Consider the following 21152-nt stretch of genomic DNA (forward strand, 5'->3'; position numbering starts at 1 on the left):
TTATTTATGCGTGCGAGAAAATTTAGTTCAAGGAACGTACTCCGCGTGTGCTCGCAGGAAATCAAGGACTCGGAGTTGTAAATAATAAACCGACAATAACGAAAAACCGATGTTATATTATTTTATAATAATATTTTATTGTGTGCATATCGTTATTCGGTATTGTTATTGTAAACACGCTCCACGGTGCGTATAAGTGTTGGTGCGCTTGTGCAGCGTGTGTCGTTTAATACACCCACCTGAGCGCGCACACCGGCCGTGTAATACGAGGGTTTCAGGGTTTGTGACAATATAATTTTATATAAATAGTATTTATTTTTTTTAAATAAAAACAACAATATCCATTTAAATTCACAAAAACTTTTTGTTTCAAAGCCCAATGTAAAGTAAAATTTGTCGATGATAAATAAAATAAATCACTGGGTACGTCAAACCTAAGTCCAAAAAATGTTCTCTGTAATTTTTTTAGTAAACGATCTTAAACCTAAGGATAATATTCTTTTTTTTCATAAAGAAGCTGTTACTTTAATGTTTATAATACTTAGATTATATACATATTTGAAATTTATTAAGCGAAAACTTTATATTTATTAGTCCTGTTGGTTATTCGATTTAAAATCTCAATTTCTCTTTTTATTTACATCGAGCAACAGAAATATATCATTTTTAGAAAGAACTTATTATTAGAATGAGTCAAATAACTACCCTTAAACCAAACTAAAAAAAGTATGAATGGAATTTTTATATCTCCACTGTCATCCCCTGAAAATATGCACGTTCAATACAATATTATTAATATTACTAATATTATATTTTATATAATATTAGTACGAAACGCGATATCGCATATTTATAAAATATCTAAAGGTATATTACATTTAATTATAATAACAATAGGTACAATAAAATCGACGAGAGAGGAAATTGGATGATGTTTAATATTAAACATTATAAGTTTGTTTATCGGATCATTATATTTTTTCAATTTTAAATATAATATATAAATAGGGTATATCGATATTTTTAACAGGAATGGTTGCTTCAATTTTTATTTTCATATTCTTTAACTGTTTAATTTGTTTTCATTTTTTAGTACCTACCGGTTTTGATTTCTGTATTGATATCATTTTTAATAATAAATAACTTTTCAAAAGTGATTTTGAAACCGGTCTCAAGCTCCGGGCTTTCACTAATTTTTAATAGCGTTATATTTGTTTATAGTACGAAATTCGAGGCATTTATATACGTTAGCCCGGGAGTAATCCTTGGCTGAGACGCACATGTTCGAAAAACGAGATTTAACCATAAAAAGTTCTAATGCAGTACATATCGAATATTTTTATACATAATATATTAGTTAATAGATAAGTATTCACTCGTCGCTCCACTTAAATTTTTAAAATTCTTATATAACATAATATTATAATACTTTACGAAATACATTTCGAGTGGTTACAAATCTTAAGTAGAATAGTTTTATGTTAGATGTAATTCTTCATCAAAATTAGCAATCAAATTTCTACGAAGATCGTGAATAAAACTAAATATATTAGTCAAGTATCTAAAATATCGGTTATGAATGTCTATTGAACTCGGAGTCACCTTTCTTCACTGTAACTTATAAATTGCGTCAGTATGGTACGGGAGACTTATCAACTATCGTGAACTAACTTTATATTTTAGACAATATAGCATAATTAATCAAAAGTTAAATCGACAAAACATTAAAACCAAGTAGGCAAGCATGAATGTTTGCAAACCAAACCACACTAAGTCGTACTTTAATATTTTTAACCCAACATGTATTTTTAACGCACATTTTTGAAATATATATTTCTTAATTTTTTTTTTTTTTTTTTCGTAAGCCCATCAAAAAGAGGTAGGTGCATATTGTATAACAAACAAAGAAAATGCGTACATTCCTAATTTTATCGATAGTTTTGGAAGGAATAATTAATATTAATTCGATTGCTTATTGTGATTCTAATGAAATATTGTTATTGTTGATCCATGATAATCGAGCATTTTTTTTAAAAACTCCATGACGGAAGAGAAAAAAATATTTTTCATGATTAATTATGACCTCGAATGTTAAAGTTCAAACCATTCAACTATTATAGGTAACTATAAAAAAAATTGATACATTTAAAATAAGCTCTAATAATTTCATGTTCAAAATATATTTTTACATAATTTAAATTTTTTAAAGTCTGATATAAGTAAACATGTTTTGATTTACAGTTATTTTGTAAAATGTCAGAACATAAATTATAAAACATTGCATACTATTTAATTATTTTTGTAACACCGCGAATACTTTTTTGGTTAAAATGATACAATTTATCATTTTTAGATTTTATTGAATTTAATAGGTGAGTGTTGTTTTCAAATCGCTAGTGTAAGTATATATTATTCGATAGTTTATATAACTGCTTGTATACAAACACAAAACTAAATACATATGGCACACAACACTTTAATATAATTTTTTTTTAACTATTCAATAATGTACAACTACTTCACTAGTTTATCAAGAATTTCTTACTGAAAAATAATAAATTAATGACTAAAATATTTATTAGATACATGCTTTTTAATTCAAACTAATAAAATTGTAAAATTATGCTCGAAAGTTTATAATTTTAAACAGTTTTAAATATTTTTTATACTTAAATACATAACGTTTCGATACTAGAAAAAAAATTTTTTTTAAGAGTTTACAATTAATAGGTATCTATATAATATGATGTATTTTATTTTATTTTTAATAAAATCATTAAATTCGAAATACATTCTTTTAGAAATATTAATAGGTACCTATGCATTAAAAAGACTATAAATTATTAAAAAAAAAAGGAGTTTTATCTGATTAATTGTTATTGCTCATCGATTTTATAAAGTTGTAAAATTAATTATGTAAGGGTTTGTGTTGCCACGATAAAGGAGTTATTCATATAAACATGAAGTTAAAATTTGCTTTCCTGTTGAAATTATATCAAATATCAGGTTGAATAGAAGCATCAAATATGATTATCCCGAGATGTCTAAATAGTTAACACTGCGCAGGTAAGTAAATTAGTTTTCCAATCGGATTTATCGATTTGATCGACTAACGCTAACTTAATATCGTGATATTTATGTATACACTATTACACTCTCATCATCTTTGACTCCCCGTACATAACTCTTTTTTTTTAATGAACGTTTCAGAAAAATAATTTCTTATTATAGAATTACAATAAATTATTACAATTTATAGGCAGTCCATTTACAAAATTATTTAGGATTTTAATTACTCAGTTGGACTAATAGTATTTAAGTTTATAGTTAAATGAGTTTTAATGCTTAGGCAGACGACGAACGAGTACCAACCAACACATACGAAGACAAATACGATAGAACAAACTACTGTATATTTTATTGGAAAAAAAACATAAAATTAACTAAAAGCTCTATAATAAACAAAACACTAAAAAACCACATCCACCATTGATCATCACCAATCCGCTATACCGCATCATAGGTCTGCAAGATTGGTAAATAAATCCTGCATGTCTACCCGTTAAACTGTTCTCTAAGCGATATTCGTCATTGGTCAAAATCTAACTTTCGAAATCTCTGCACGCCCAACAAACCTGCATCGATGGGTCACTCGGAGTACGTTTTTATAAGGGATGGGTATGACAGGACCCTATAGTCAAACAAATCATTTTTCCTCTATTTTTAAACGGTGCCATCGAACTGCCCGTGCCCCGAGCTGTTTCGATCACTCGTATCGAGTGTATGTGCGTTGACACGGATCCATCCAGAGACGAACCAAAACCGCGTGTGCCCCCGCACGTCACCCTTAACAGACATGCACAATACAAGATATGTGTATTCGATTCGACACCCCGTGCAACGCGATGGGACCCGCAAGAAACGAAAAAACGTCGACAAATACAATAACCTACCTAATATGATATCATGATATTAAAATAACCGCATTTCAATAATATAATACGTATACCCGTACGACATTATGAGACGATCAACTACTGATATCAACACGAGTGTCGCGGGACTGCAGCCGACTTACCGCGGACGACGGGTGCAATGCGACCGGAATACCGTCGGCGCGCACCACAGTAACCGCGGTTAGATACGACGTCCGCGTTGTGGACGCGAACGGTCAATCCAAAGACGCGCCAGCGAACGGACCGAGCGTTTTTACCCTGCGTACACGGCCGGCGTGATGATGACACTGCAATATTATTGTATACCGGAAAATATCGCGACTACGAATAATACAAATTACAATATCCATTACTGTAGTCGTCTTCGTCGTCGTAGTCGTAGTCGTCGTCGCCGCCGCGTGACGGTGGTGCGCAACGTCGTTGACACGGCCAAAAGTGCACTATATTATTTCGTGGTTAGTATATTATTATTATTGTTGTTGTGCTCGTTAAACGATATCGTTGCTGTACCACCCTTACAGCGGTGGCGGTCGCGCGACACGTGCAAAACGGAATGGCGACGGACGCGAGCAAACACACGATAACAATATTATACCTGGGCGAGCGCGCGTGCTGCACGTAACGCGACAGAAACCAGACTTCAACGAATACGCGTGTAGACTTGCCGCCACACCGGTTTTTGTGGTGGCGGCAGCGGTTGCGGGTCATCGAGGAGAAAAATAAACGTATACATAATAATATTTAAACGCGCGCGCGCACAGACGTATAATAATATTATATCGTGTGTGTGTGTGTGTGTGTGTGTGTGTGTGTGTGTATCGTGTATGTGAATAAGAACAAAATAATATGTAAGTAATAATAATATTATAAATAATAAATACGTAAAACGCGTGGAGCGCGACCACTGCAGAACTTCCACCACCAAATCGAATCATCCGTCTCATATCATAATAATAATACGTATAATACACCGATATATTATGCGTAACGCGAGTCGTCACTAATAACGTTATATCATATTGTTGTTGTATATTATACGCGTTCGGTTAGTGAGCACAACACAGATACTTGAGATACTATATTTTTATGGAGGTACCTACCACCTATCTGCGACCGATCGCGGTCGAAACGCAGGTCGTCGTCGTCGTCCGAGCGAAAAATGCGCGCCCGCGACTCGCAGGTATTTCGACCGGTTTACGCGGATACGCAACGATTGGGATTTGAGATGATGTTTCTCGCGCGTTTTCGTAGAATTTTTTTTCTCCGCTAGTTACACTACATCGGAATTTAATATTATGTTGTATTTTCATCTCGTGTATAATAACAATATTATCCTATACATCCACGGCATGGATGTATTATAATGTAAATGACCAGCGAATCGTATTACCGCGGCGGCGAGCGCACACGATGTTGTTGTTTTCTGAGTTATTGCGTAGGAGGATACCTACGTCGTCTTGTCCCCTAGGTGTTCCGTGGCGATATACATATATGTATATAATATTAATGTCGACTGTCGAGTAATGTAATATATGATATACTATTATTATAATATTATACCGAGCCGACGGCAACGGAAATGAAAACATGCAGTTGTACGCTGCCTATGTATAATTTTAAGTGTTTTCAGCACTTTCGTTACCAGTGACCAATAATACGGTCAGGCACGGATCCAGTAGAGACCCCCCTTCCCCGTAAGCTGTGTTTTATTCAGGAAAAAATACTTAGTAAAAAAAATCACAACAAATTTTAAGTTATTTGTGTAGTATTTACCCCATCACAAGCATTGCTTAAAGGGGTAAATTATTTCTATTACATTGTAAATTATAATTTCTAATTTGTAATGTATTTTGAGTATTAATAAAAAAAAAAATTTTTTTCATTTTATTTAGCTTAAGTAAAATAAAACTCCCTTTGCATTAAAGCCTTACAACTTATAAATGATGTTGAATTATTTAAAAAAAAAATATTCTACCCAGCTTAACAGATATATATTTTATATAGTCTAAAATAACAGTACCCAGATTAGTAGAATATACATCAATAATTTATAATTTGACAAGACGTCATTCTAATAAACTTATAATTAAGTATAAAATATTAGCATCTCACCACCCCTATATACATATAATCTCTAGTTGCGCCAATGAGAATAAACCATGTCTTTTATACTATGTTATATAATTATATAAACTATAGATAGTGCAAAACGTTACGATAAAATTATTTTACCCACATCGACTACATCATATAGAACAATTATGTTATTAATTCAATATTCGAAATAATATATTATGATAAAGTAATGAATTACGCGCGTGAAAAATAAATGAGTTGCCAACCCATATATTACAGCTTTTTATACACCCAGGCAAATTGCTATACAATTTTAGTTCGAGCAAATGCTTAAAATATTTACACTCAAATAATCTAAAATTTAAAATAAAAATAAAATTATAATTATTTATTTCAATTCTAGCATAAACTCGAATAGCGTATAGACATTAACTTACTACAGATTTATAAGAAAACATTTAAACTTCAATTATACGCTCAAAAATAAACATTACGTTATACACACATAATTCAAGTCAAAAAAGTAATAAATAATGCAATGCTAACTTACAAATTATGGATTACGTTTTAACTATTTAGACACAATCGGCTTGAATTTAATATACCTATGTAGTATGTACCTACTACCTTCTTTTAAAAATTAAAAACTATATATGCTATAGTCTATAAACTATTAAAGCTATACATTTATACATAATCATACATTATAATATAATATATTGACTATATTGTATAACATGCACAATGATGCATGCCTATAGCTTTCTAACAACATAAACAGATAAATGCATAATAATCGATAATTCTATATTTTAATACAAAAATATACAATGTAAATATTTTTAAAGTAATAAACTAAAATATTGAAATAATTTGTAACGAATATTTACGCTAACATTACCTTAGTAGCAAACATTTTCGATTGTTTGATTTTCTAATAATTTTTGATAAAATTAATTTTAAAAAATATATAGACTAGAAATAAAAGTTTACAATTTACCTAATTACTAAATAGTACTTATACATTTGTATTATAATTATTAATATTGATAAATAAATAAAACCGTTTAATTTTAATATCGAAGAATACACTTTTGTGTCTTTTACACCTTAACAAATCCAATGGAACTAAAATTTTAAGCTTGATAATTTTTATTTCACATATCCTTGTTAATGTAGCAAATAGCAATACAAATTCAAACGCAATATTTCAACGTACAAAACATTAAGGTAATTGGCATTCAGAAAATTGTTTACCTGAATTCAATAATAAATACTTTTAACTGGTTTAATGTATGATGCAATATAAGATATTGTTAAAAAAAAATTTGTTAAAATAACCTTCCAGATGTCAGTAGTTATTTTCAAATTCACAATTATTGAAATATTCAATACAGATAAGTGCCAATTATGTTAAGTGTATAAACATAATTGTTTTTTAAATTTTAAAACTGTAATTTTTAATAAACAAATATGTTTCCAAGTTTTATTACGTCATTGAAAATATAATATGCACATGGAATATTATAAATTTATAAATATATACAATAAACTCACTCAATAACTATATCATTATTCATTTTTATGCAAAATACATATAGATAAGCATCAATGAGATGCTAGTGCGTATACTGTGTTTCTCTTCTTCTTAAAAAATATATATATATATATATATATCCAAAGATAACAAAATATTTCTACATTTATTTAGACTTCTACTATAAAAAATGTTTAAAACATATTGCAAATATATTATATTCTAGTATTTATAATTTTAAGTAGCCATCAATGTAGAAAATAAACTGAGACAACAAAAATACTACGAAATATAATAAAATATTGTTAAAAATTGTGTAAGTGGAATATAGAATAAAAACATAATATTTGACATAAAAAATAAATGAAAAACTATTTACTAGTTACCTTTGATAAACTGAAATAATACAATAATTATAAGTCGATTATAAAAAAATGAAAAACTATCTTTCCATAGCTCGTACACACGAATATGAATAACGGAAAGTGTTATTGAATATAAAAATGTGTCTCATCTGAATTAAATATTTTTCATATTAAACATATCTGCGGTCAAACATAAACATCTATAATACACTTATACTCGAACAAATAGTTACTCCATATTTTTTTTGGGACGTATATTTTTGTGTGTGTATTGTTTAGCCAGACGAACCTATCATATTCGTTACGAATAACAAAAAACTATCGCCGAGCTGTGTCTATCTTCTATATAAACATATGACGTATTAAATTTATGTCGGATAGCTAATTTGTAGCAAATAGTTATAGAGACGTCTGGTAGTCTAGTCCAAAATAATATGTGTATGTAAGTATAGAATGATATACCGATGTCTAAAAGTAAATTTATGTTTACAACTGATGATATTTCAAATTTAAACTGAACCCATTAGTCAAAATTTTAATAATATAATTTTTCTACTAACAAGGTTAAAAATATTTTGTCACGGGAACAATTTTAATTTTTAACTATGAGAAACGTTTTCTATCTTATTCTTCGAAAATTCATAAGAAACAGTATTAATATGATTTAACTCCTGCTGCTCGCCATACAGTTGTATACTCATTGTACTAATTATATTATTCAAGGATGTGCAGCTACCTTGTGTTTGATTTAAACGTAAAATATGTTCATAAAAAATATGCGACATTGGCTCAGTATTTTGTGCTACTTATAGACCAAGTGGAATGTTATTTTCTTAATGGATTTTACATAGGTCCCTGAATTATGTTTTGTTATAAATCACATTAAATCATCGAGTTAAGTGAATTTCAAATATTTACTAAATAAATATTAAAAACGCATTCCTTGCTTCATCACCAAACAATTACAAATATTTTGTTTTTGAGCTGGCCAAGTCAATATTTAACAATAATGTAAATTAAAATTAAACGATATTTAATAAGCTATGACTATTATTAATAGAAGTTCATAACGCAAATATTTATAAGACCTAACCTAACTTTTGCCTATATAGGTACCCACTTCGACCAAAGCTATTTTAGTCGTTTTAAAATTAAGTTGACACTGGTTTTCCAATTATTTAATGTATGTATGATGAATTTTTATTAAAATTTTTGTAAAAAGTCATCACAAAAAACAAATTATTATTTTTTTAAATTTCTACACATTTTTTATACAAACTCATACCGAATGATTTTACCAGATCTATATTTAAAAAAAGGTTTTTCGTTGTATTCTGGTCTTTCCTTCGTTTTTTGTCTTGATTTTTCAAAAATGTCAACGTTTTTATTCTTATAAACGTTTGTCTGATTGTCATTGTGTATAATATTCAACCAATTTATAATAAATGGAGAATTAGAATAAAAGTTTTTATTGAAAATACAAGTAAAACGATTCAAACGCATTTGTTATTAATAAATTAATGTTCACTGGATTGTATGCTTATAATGTTGGACTAAAAACACAATCCTCAGAAATATAGTTGTCTACTAAATAATCAAAATATTTAATTTATTTTTCGTCAGTTGAACATTCAGCTATAAAATTGTATATGAATCAATCGGATACTTAAAATAATAAGCCAAAAGTATGTATATGTTGAATACATTTACCAATACTCATATTATTTTGATATTCAATTGCTAATTCACATTTTTGAACATTTCTATACCAAACGACAAACTCTTATGACAGATGAAAACTACGACCAATTATTTCTAATGAAAATCAAACTCCATTGACTGACAAATGAATTGCTTTTTCAAAATCAATAATAACAAATCTTGGTATAAAAACGAACCCTAATTTTTGCATTTATTTACTATACTACTTTAAACGTGTAAACATATGTTTCACATTTTTTGTCTAAAAGTAAAATGAATAATGAATGGTATATAATGACCATTTTTTAAACCATGTATACAAAACATTTACGAAAATAACTTGGCATAAAATTGAACGTACCGTCCATATAAATTGTTTCCACAACATTACATAAAAGTATAATATTAATTTTACAAGAAAAAATTATTACATTTTTTTATTTCGTTATTTACCAACACAATGGTTCGTTTTTTGTATTAAAAGTAGTTTCTAGTGTGTTTAGAGCCATATATGTGCTTCACTTATGATAGTCGGAATAAGAAAAAGACCTTTAGGCATACTTCTGTAAATTTATTTTTTAACTGTATGTAAAAATTTTCAGTAGCTTTTCGTTTATATGAAACCCTATAACTATTTAACGTTTTATTTCTATTTTCTGCATCACTACATGAATTATGATTACGTCGAAGTTAGTCAGTGTTAAAAGTTTAAAATATCCTCTTTATTCACCACTTAAGAATTTGACGTGTATAATGTAGCTAAACACGTAAGTACGTTTCACGCATCGCCGACAAATTTTGTCCGTGCCTAGATTTTTTGAAGCAAAATTGTATTTATACTTATTAAAAGCCACCATGTTTTTATCTCACTTACTTTTTATAAACATAGCCATCGTTAAATGTTGATTAAAGTAAATATTTTAAACTAAAACTGTCCACAACTCGAAACTACTAACTTACACGTAATATAGGTAACTGTTAAATTAATGAGGAATCTCCATAATAGTTGACTATTATGTCATTCACTTGATACCTATAGTGAGATAAAAATATATAATACGAGTATATTATAGAAAGATAGGTATATAGTGTATAATCGCTACAACTACGAGTCTGTATAATTAATAGTGTTTCATCTCCTCATGGTTTTCTCTGAATAACTATTAACTAAACTCAAATATTATTTAAAGCCCATTACTATTTCTTTTTAAAACGATTTAAAGACTTGTTCGAAACGAGAAAAATTGATTTTAGGCGAAACGGGTTCCACTTGTCATATTATTCCTGAGTAAATAATTAATATACTCTCGTAAGTACGTAATATAATCAATCAGTGGTGCTAGCGCCCCAAGAATTCAGTGAACTGCCGTATTATTTAATAAGAAGTTTTTTCTATAAAATGCTTGTATGTTATTGGAATTCAACAAAAAAAAAAATAAATAAATAAATAAAACCCCATGCGATGATTAGGATTTAGAGGCAAATCCTTTTAAAAGGATAAGTAAGTTGATCCACTTTAATTTTTAAATTAACGAAACTAAACGGAAACTGCTGAGAACGTAAATTTTCTATGTTACGCACTTGTAAGACGAAACAGTGGCGTATATAGAAATTAATTTCCGGGGGGGTTAAAAAAAATTTATTTACCTAATCAATATTATAAACTAACTTTATTTTAATAATTATAGACATTTAATTCATTTAAATCAGTATTACTATCAATTTTGCTATTATTGATAGTAGTGGATGAACAAGAATTATCATCATGTTTTTCAGGCTCAGTCACAGCTACTTTTTTATTAAAAAAATGTAATAATGAAGGTTGTGATGCCATATTTAATAATTAATATTTTGTTACACACGCGACACTTAACGAAACAACTGACATCCGAAAACAAACTAAATTTTGTTTGTCTGGTTCTTCATAATAATTAACAACCAAATAATAAGAAATAATAATATCGATAATTTCGTCTTTAGATTATCGTCGTATATTGAACACAGACTTCTATACTAACTATATATTATATGTATATAGACCGTCGACAACTCGCAGCGGTCCGTCACGACTTACGACGCGTCGTTATCTTGTAGTATTTCATAGAAATCCTGACATTATATTATAATAATAATAATAATATTAAATAATATGATATAATATTATAACAATCAAAATCAAGGCCAATACCAACCATACATTTCGGGGGGGGTTTGAACCCCTAAAACCCCCCCCTATATACGCCACTGAGACGAAAACAACAAATACTGGTGTAGGTCTTTCAACGATACTCGTGAAAATTTTATGTTCATACCAAAATTTTGAGGCACAGCCGCATAAGTTCTTAGCTGACAAATGTACGACCTACTTAACCGAGCTTTTTTATTTTCAATAAATTTATTATTAATATTATTGGCATTTGTCATGTATAATGTATGGTGTTAAATCTTTTACTGCAGATCCTGGATATGTAATTATTATAGCTGCAAATGATTTTAATAATTATATTTTGATGCTAACTATTAAGGAACATAATAATAACTATAAAGTATAAATTAATCTACTTGAATAATTTACATGGCTGCGTTAAAACTTAATATAAAGCTAATCACCAAATACCGAAATCCAAGTACGATCTTGTAATTTTTAAGAAGGCATAAGACAAACTTGACAACAATGTAGATATTCCAACTTCAATGGGCTGATTTTTTTGTTAAGCGGTCTTTAAATTGATTTTTTTTAGCTGGAAGGTTTTTGATGGCGATATCATTACTTTTTTTTTAGCTTCAGCATCGTAGACGCTGTATTTATTTTTTACTTAATGCATTGCTACACTTGTCTGTCTAGAATTTTCTATTGTGTCGATAAAAAAAAAAAAAAAACGCACATCACTGTAAAACCAATGAATCAACCATAGATTAGTATATTAACGTGCGCTAATATTTTTTTTTAAATAGGTACTTATTCTAAGCGACGATTGAAATTTCTTCGTACTTCGCTATAATTTTTCACTTATTTGGATATTTTCGGTTGTCATTGTAAATTATTATTGTTATTTTTACTTATATTTCACGAGTTGAGTGCTGTGTTGATAATAAAAATGTAAGCTTTAAAACTCTTCACATAAAAACGGCTTATTATTTAAGTTTTAAATTGAAAGAAATGTCGATGGACGCTCCATTTCTTTACATTACCAAGTGTAGTACTCCATATTAACTTATACGAGTACCTATTTACTCATTGTATTATTCTATACATAAAGATTATATAAATATCTTTTAAAAAAGAAAGAACATTTAGTTTTTTCATATTTTCTCTAAAAATATATATTTATTATAATTGTATGTAAAATTACCTCGTTTTTATATCGGGATAGTATCCTGTTTGCTAATCTTTTTTTATTTCTTTAAAAACTGCTTTCAGAAAAATAACTTACAAAATTAATACAAATAGCTCTTCATAATTCAGAGTTTATTTACCAATGGTTTATATCATTGTTATAATTTTTTTTTTAAGTGAATCAATAAAAAATATTTTATTATGGATATAAAATTGTAAATTACTTCATAGATAAGGTAACATATTTCTGAAAATTATACTTCATAGATATCAAATAATTTATAAAAATAACAAAACAAGTATCACAATAATTTATATTATTATTTAACAATTTCAGATTTAACTATATTAATATGTTATTATCATATAAGTTTTTGTAAAGGACATAATTGTTCATTTCAATATGTGTAAAAATCCGTTTAATAGGTAATGTATTAAGTGCATGTTTAAATATATTAATCATATTCACATTAGCACCTTAAAACTTGTACTTGTTTTATAAAATTGTTATTTTTATTATATAACCTGAATCAAATATTAGCTATTATGTATAGGTAATTACTAATTAATTTACAACTGTACTATGGGCCTATAAGGACATCACATACTAAGGCGTTTACTATTCTAAAAATATACATATATATATATAATATTGGGTTAAATACCTAAATATAATTATTTGGTTGTATTCAATAAACAATTATTTAAAACATACCTAAAACAGCAACAGATTTAAATATTTTTTAATTTTTATTCATTAAATACTACTTAGTTTTATAGTTATCACTATGTTGCTGTATAAAATCCATAAAATCTAGAAATTACAATCATCAACTGATTGGTCAGACAAAATCAATAAATAATTTTAAATTAATAGTTGCATAAAATGAAACACATTTTGAAACTATTAACTGAAAATATATATTTTTTTTGTTTATCTCTGATTAGTAATAAATATTTTACATATTTGTGTCATGGTATATTAGATTAAATAATGAATTTTATTGTAATTGACTATGATATAATAAAATTTTCTAAATTCTTAAATAGTAAATCTATGAAAAATAATAGTAAATAATATCTAAAGAAAAATGTACAGTTTAAAACATTTATATTTTTCAAAGTAAAAATCTTAAACACAAGTTAAATATTTTTACACTCACGTTGTATTTAACAGTTGTACAAATATATGTATTATTTGTGATAAACAAGTACAACAGAATGTAAACACAATAAACATTAATATATTATACATAATATTGTTTTTAACAAGGCACAGCCAACATTTGCTTTAAAAATTCGTCATAATTTTCATTTAATAAGTAGTAAAAAAAAAAGGACTTAAATATAAGATATAACAATAACATAATATAAATAACTAAAATAAATCAAACTCAACTTAAATCACTTGGGTTGCTTAGACATGATTTTTTCAATATCCACTATTTCTTTAGGGCAATCTTCACTTAACACCTCAATACTGTTTTCAGTAATCAACACATCATCTTCTATTCGTATACCCAATCCAAGGAATTCTTCATGAACTCTTATATTATTTTTACTTATATAAACACCTAAAATAAATGAGTTATACATTTTATGGAAGATGTTAGACAATTTTAGAACAATGGGACTAACCTGGTTCTACTGTGATGATAAAACCAGGTTCTGTCTTAATACTTTTTTTGACTGTACCAATATCGTGTACGTCCATACCCAAATAATGACTAACGTGATGAGGGCACAATGCACGGGATAACTAAAAATGCCATCAATCTATTTTATTCTTGTACATTACGATTGTATTGAAATAAAATAGTCTATAAAATTTATAAAAATTTACCATATTTAACTCTGAAGAATCAACATTTTTTTTAAATACATGGGCTGCTGCCAAGGCTTTTCCTAATTTAAAACACATGGCTTCATATAATGTATCTAATGATGGACGTGCTTGACACATGTCAATCAATTCTTTTTGAACACATAGAGTAGCTTCATACAATGTCTTTTGAGCATCAGAAAACCATCCATTTGCTGGCCATGTCCGAGATATATCACTCGAGTATCCATGATATTCACAGCCTAATCAATCAAATATGGTTAATTACTATTAAAACTTAAAGCTATGAATATTAAAATTATTACTGCATCTTAGAAATAAAACAAATATGGTACAAAATAAATTGTATACAAATATTAATTTGATCTCACCAGCATCTACAAGAATTAAATCTCCATCCTTTATTTTTTGTTTATTATCAATGTAATGCAAGGTATTAGCATTATTTCCAGTAGCAACCACTGGAGGATAAGCAAGATATTCAGCTCCACCCATTCGACATTCATAGTCTAATGTAGCATACAATTCATGTTCTGTAGACCCTGGTTTTGTTGACATTATTGCTTTAATAAATGCTTTAGAAGCTATTTGACAACTTTGTCGCATTAACTTTTGTTCAGCTAATGACTTAAACAAGCGTAATTGATGACAATGATTGACCAAACTATCATCTAACTACAAAAAAAATTATAATAAAATGTAAAATTCAGAAACCCCATAGTTTAAACGAAAAAATAATAATTTATTAAATAACATAACATAATAATAAAAGATAATGATCGGTTGTCAATTACCTAATATGAACTCACATAAATTGAATTTTCTGCAGCAGCATTATTTACAGTCCTATCAACAACACTTTGAACTTTTTGTTTTTGATTGTACCATATAACACAATTATTATGGCCTTTAAGTTCAGACATTATGAATTCTGAAAGCTGTGGTAATGTTTTGCCATCATCAACCCCAAAAATTAATGGTGCACACTCGGCTTCTGCAAACAAAATATTCTAAACAGTTACATGTACCGGAAACTAAATTTCAGTCACCTACTTGTACTAGGTCCATTCCACAACTCAGACTGAGGATCATAAGGCTTTAGAAATAGAGTTGATGTAAAGTTATCAACAGAATTACCACACAAAACCAAAGCACAGTCAGTTTCTTGGCATCCACTAAAGTATAAAAAATCCGTATTTTGTCTAAACGGATATGGAATATGGTCAGACATATATTGTCTAATGGCTGACGGTATAACAATTACATGGTAAAAATCTTTCCTTGTGCTCAATACAGATTCCATTAACTTGCGCCTTCTAATTATAAATTCTTCTTTTTTTATACCAGGAACAAGCTGAAATATTAAGTTTAATTATACTATATTTCATTAGATTCACTCCATACAGTTATTTCTTTAAATACTCACTTCACCCTTCATCACTAAATGGGGATGAGATTCGTCTGTGGGTTGACCACAAATTAACGGTGTTTTCACTATATTTTTCATACTCATCTGGTGTATACATCTACTACTATTTGACCAAAATTCTGTCAACTTCCCTACATTAAAATGTCACACACATTATGTTTGTAATATTTAATAAAAAACAATTTAAAGAAGAAAAAAAACAGTTAAATCATCTTACCTGCATAACTACTCAAACACAATAATCGGGTATGAGGATACATTTTTATTAAATTTAATAAGTACAATTATAAAATATTTGAAATCTCATAAAATTGACAAATTCAGACATTCAGTAAAAATTTTGTAAGTGATTCTTTTGAAAAAATCATATTGGCTGATGTAGTGTATCCAAACCAGCGAAAATATTATCGTAAAACACTGTCTAGTGTTTTTATCAACAGTTACCGTTTTGACCACCTTATGAATTTACAATTTGTAATAAATAACAAAAAAAATTCTTTTTATATTAAAATGGGCAGTAAAATAATTGATGTTTAAACATCTCAAACTTTAAATAATCAATAAACAATTAACAATAAAATTCTTGAGTGTAAATCAATAACTTTTTTTTTATTTGAAAATTACAACTAATAACAGTAATAACTATAATAAAAGTATAAACTATTTAACTATATACCCTTTATCGGCTTTATCATACATTTATCTATACCTACCATTGATTATAATAAAACTACACACAATAATTATCCTTAATTGTTGAACTGGTAGCTCTAGCCATGCAAGACACGTGAGGTTTTAAATTTTTATTGGTTATATCATTTTTGTAGCAACATAAATTGATAACAAAATAATTCAAAATTATAAATATTAAAATTTAAAATTTAAAATTTAAAAAAATTAAGAATAACAACAAGTTGAGAATAGTTACTAGTAAGTAACAAGCAGGTTGTTATTTTATAAACTACTGCATATAATACATTTTTTCGATGCAGTCTACAATTTAAGATATACATTTTTTTAGATATTTTTTAAGTATAATACCTATTTTAAATTGTGTTACAGAGAAATCAACTAACAAAAATTCAACAAAGACTTTTTTAAGCATGGCGTCGGTTGCAGAATTTAAAAAATTATTCGAAAAATTTTTACAGGAAAATAAATGTCCAACTGGAGAAATAGTGAAAAAGAAATATTATTTCCCTGTTGATCAATTAAAAGTGAGTGCATTCAGTAAAATGTACAGTCTAATAATTAATTATACTATTTATAAATATTTTTTTGTAGACAATTTATACATCTATGCTTACTACTACAAATATTCAATGGTCACAATTTCAACAAATGTTAACAAATTATATTGAAAATTTGGATTTTTGTTATTACTCGTGGGAATGTTTTTCTTCAATTGTACAAAATCTAAACACAGACAAAACAAATATATACATGTTTACAAATCTTTTAGGATTAATTAAAATTCCCACTGAAAAAAAAGAAGACGATAAATTATTATTTAAAAATAACAGTAGGTATATATTTATGTATATAAATATTAATAACTTAAAAATAAATTAATCATACTTAATTAATTTGTGAATTTGTTTAAAAGAACGTCCTCAATTTAAATATGATTCTGAACAATTAAAAACTTGGGTTACAATAATTTGGGATGGTATGATACCTTTCATGTCATCAAATATTAAAATTAGACGAGAGATGTTAACATTGTTGATTGAAAAGATGTTAATGCATTTAAAAAATCCACTTGTAACTGCAGACTTTCTCATGAATTCATTGGATACTCGTATGTTTATATTTTTATACTCTATACCTTATTATATTGTAATCATAACATGTTTTTTATTAAATTTATAGCTGGTCCAGTTGCAATATTAGGCCTTCAAGGCATTTTTATTTTGGTCAAGGATTATAATTTGTAAGTAATACTGAAAATTTTCTATTTTAATATCAAAATATTTTCTGACTGTTCACCTAAAATTTAAAATATATTTTATAAGCTATAACATTATTAGGTTTTTAATTTATTCATTATTGGCCATGTATAATCTAATGTTTAATAGATGTATGAGCTATTTTTGTTTTTAATGCATTTTACTTAAGCATCTAATAAAATATTGCCTTTATTACTATGCAGAATTTGTTTTAAATTCTGAGCAGAGCAAAGAATGGTTTACAATGATATGTTTTTTTATCTTGTGTACATAGTAATTATCTTTAATATTCAACTTATTCTTTAAAAAGGTAATAATTAAAAATTCTGAATATTTATTTTTATTTTTATTTTACCAGAAAAAATAATTTTTATACTAAACTAGATTTTGAAAAAATGTTTCAAATTTAACATACTCATAACAGTGACTCACTCAACACCTAACCTAACCACACTAAAGCAAAATGGTACTCACTTCCCCTTCACTTACCTACCTTTTTAAATTTATAATTCTTCACAATAAAAGAATGCTAAAATAAAATTAATTTTAATTTTGAAATAATATAACAGTAAGTTAAACCATTTGTAATGTTTTTATTTATTTTAATTAATTTTTTTTTATTATTATTGTTTCTAATTAGAGAATGTCCAAATATTTACGGGAAACTTTACAACTTTTTTACAACAGATATATTTAGTTATCGATATAAAACCAGATTGTTTTATTTGGCCGATATATTTCTTCGTTCAACGTAAGTAACATTAAATCTAAACATTTTAACCAAACTAAGTTTTGGTACAGGGATGAATAGTAACTTAACAAAAGTATGTAAAACATACAATTTAAAAATCAAAATATTATAGAAAAAAAGACGTTCAAACACAGATAATGTTTTATTTTTAAGTTTGACAATAGATCAATTCACTCTCATATTAAAGTTAACAACAAAAAATTGATTTACCTTAATTCAAATTTGGTATTGTAGTATGTTTGTAAAATAACAACAAAACATACATGTTTTTGCATGGTGTCCTTTTTAAGAACTAACTATTATGATTTTAACTTAAATAAACTTACATACTATAAACCTTAATATTTGATTATTTTTTTTATATTTGTTTTTACATTCAACTTACAAGTTACAATTTAAAAAAAAATAAAGAAGAATTTTTTTATGATAAAATACATTAATTTAAATTGTAGATTGTAGATTAAAATTAATATTTGTATACCTATTATTCAATATTATCTAGTTTCATTTTTATTTTTTGTATTTATTATAGTCATTTACCCGAACTATTGGTCGCTGCATTTGTCAAACGCATGGCTAGACTTTCATTGATTGCACCACCAACTGACATTCAAATTATGGCAGCATTTATAGGAAATTTACTAATTAGACATCCACCATTAAAAGTATTGATCCAAAGTGATTCTGTCGGTAATTTTGCATATTTAAAAATATAATATATATTTCTAATTTAATAATATCAATACAATTTCACATTTTAGTTGGTTCGGATCCTTATATTTTTGAAGAAAAGGATCCGCTGAAATCAAATGCATTAAACAGCTCATTATGGGAACTTGTCTCTTTAAAACAACACATTCTACCAAAAGTGGGAAAATCTGTAAACTTTTTATTTAAAAAATTGCCACAAGTTGAGTGGGACATGAGCGAATTATTAGACAACTCTTATGAAAGTGTAAGTAAAAATTAATTTTATTCCATGAAAAAGTATAGGTACATCATATATATAATATTGTAGAACATAAATATATACCACACACACATGAATTATGCTTATTCAGTTATACCACGCAAAACCAAAACATAAATAACAATCTTATTGATTACTGAGTAAAAAAAAAGTTATTATTTTGTATAAAAAGTTAAAAATTCTTGAAAATTAATCTCGCAAAAATATGATTACGTACCAGTGGAGAATAACTTAACTAAATTTATACAATGTATCTAATTTGACAACTAATATTCATGTAATCATGTCATGACAGTATGACATACTTTGTCTTTAACTTTTAATTTGTAAATTTAACTACATACAACAGTCTAAAGGAGTAATATTTGCATTAATGTATTTTAACAAACACATATTTACTTATTTGATTTTGTTATAGATTATTGATGAAGAATACAAGACGGACTTTCAAAAAGTGAGCTTAACATATGAAAAACCAGTTTCATTTTCTGTACCGCTATCCAATCATATGGATGAACTATGGACTTTAGATGGTTAAACTATGTTATTTTGATGCATGTACCTACGTCATTCAATATATTATGTTATAATTTTTCATAAAAATGTACAAATTAAGCTTCTTTACCGTTAGAGCCTAATTCAAAACGACTATCCGCAAAAATAATATATTTTGTCGGACACAATTTTTGGAAGATTCGAGGCAAACATTTGGTGATAATGATTTCGAGTAGACTCCACAGAAAACTTGTCTGTTTTCAGAACCCTGATCGTATTATAAGACAAAGTGGTGTGTTATGAATAAAATTCTTGCACAGGGGTGTTGTACTGATGTGTAACTGAGCAGTAAAGGAATTTCAATGTAAAATAAAAATTTGTTAATCATATTAAGCGAGTTAAATTTATATTTCATTAAAAATTCGGAAATAATTACAATTTATAACTATCGTTTGGATTGTTTCTTAAATCTTCGAAATAGGTACGTCAAAAAAAGTGTTTTCTTGAGAGCCTCAAATCAGTAAAAGGGATGCACTCGACTGCGTTTGTTTTCCTTCAACAAACTATTTTTATGTAAGCTAAAAATACAAAAACTACCGACTTCCGGCCGTACACTTCCGCAATCAGCGTGTATGCAGTATGTACAATGCACGTTCGTTGTTTAGTTCTAATTCACAAATGTATTCTGTCGATCTGAGGACTGAGTTCAATTCAAGTACTATTCTATTAGCTCACAATATAGT

At 27.4% G+C, this 21152-nt stretch overlaps 3 protein-coding genes across 6 annotated transcripts in view; 1 reads left to right on the top strand and 2 right to left on the bottom strand.

Moving 5' to 3' along the window:
* The window catches only part of LOC112594037 (organic cation transporter protein-like), a 54181-nt gene extending 49582 nt beyond the window's left edge, over nt 1-4599 (bottom strand). The window contains exon 1 of one of the 4 annotated variants that reach the window (XM_025338633.1): nt 4310-4599. The gene's annotated coding sequence lies outside the window, so the exon portion shown is untranslated. The other 3 variants (XM_025338636.1, XM_025338634.1, XM_025338635.1) reach the window with 3 other exon arrangements.
* Nucleotides 4600-14214: 9615 nt separating this feature from the next.
* LOC112594022 (xaa-Pro aminopeptidase 3-like) lies at nt 14215-16777 on the bottom strand. The gene is made up of 8 exons (XM_025338611.1): nt 16462-16777; nt 16242-16375; nt 15869-16169; nt 15625-15809; nt 15187-15490; nt 14816-15057; nt 14611-14731; nt 14215-14546 (listed from the first exon to the last, which is right to left on the bottom strand). Exons 1-8 carry the CDS (start codon nt 16502-16504, stop codon nt 14377-14379), a joined length of 1500 nt encoding a protein of 499 aa, XP_025194396.1. The 5' UTR covers nt 16505-16777; the 3' UTR covers nt 14215-14376.
* Nucleotides 16778-17086: 309 nt separating this feature from the next.
* LOC112594009 (nucleolar complex protein 4 homolog B) lies at nt 17087-20517 on the top strand. The gene is made up of 9 exons (XM_025338596.1): nt 17087-17174; nt 17307-17461; nt 17529-17766; nt 17851-18045; nt 18117-18177; nt 18834-18944; nt 19477-19634; nt 19706-19899; nt 20333-20517. The coding sequence occupies exons 2-9, from the start codon at nt 17348-17350 to the stop codon at nt 20450-20452; spliced, it is 1191 nt and encodes a 396-aa protein (XP_025194381.1). The 5' UTR covers nt 17087-17174; nt 17307-17347; the 3' UTR covers nt 20453-20517.
* The last annotated feature ends 635 nt before the right edge of the window (nt 20518-21152 follow it).

The sequence above is a fragment of the Melanaphis sacchari genome, unplaced genomic scaffold, assembly GCF_002803265.2.
Source record: "Melanaphis sacchari strain LSU unplaced genomic scaffold, SCAv2.0 Contig21_pilon_pilon, whole genome shotgun sequence".
Classification (NCBI taxonomy): Eukaryota; Metazoa; Arthropoda; class Insecta; order Hemiptera; family Aphididae; genus Melanaphis; species Melanaphis sacchari.

What these genes read in the sequence shown, in the direction of transcription:
- LOC112594022 (XM_025338611.1), bottom strand. Translation starts at nt 16,504, where the DNA reads ATGTATCCTCATACCCGATTATTGTGTTTGAGTAGTTATGCAG. An exon ending in GTGTTTGAGTAGTTATGCAG is followed by an intron (nt 16,376 to 16,461) that starts GTAAGATGATTT and finishes ATTTTAATGTAG; the next exon opens with GGAAGTTGACAGAATTTTGG. An exon ending in TATCATCACAGTAGAACCAG is followed by an intron (nt 14,547 to 14,610) that starts GTTAGTCCCATT and finishes CATTTATTTTAG; the next exon opens with GTGTTTATATAAGTAAAAAT.
- LOC112594009 (XM_025338596.1), top strand. Translation starts at nt 17,348, where the DNA reads ATGGCGTCGGTTGCAGAATTTAAAAAATTATTCGAAAAATTTTTACAG. An exon ending in ATTATTATTTAAAAATAACA is followed by an intron (nt 17,767 to 17,850) that starts GTAGGTATATAT and finishes TTTGTTTAAAAG; the next exon opens with AACGTCCTCAATTTAAATAT. An exon ending in CATGAATTCATTGGATACTC is followed by an intron (nt 18,046 to 18,116) that starts GTATGTTTATAT and finishes TTAAATTTATAG; the next exon opens with CTGGTCCAGTTGCAATATTA.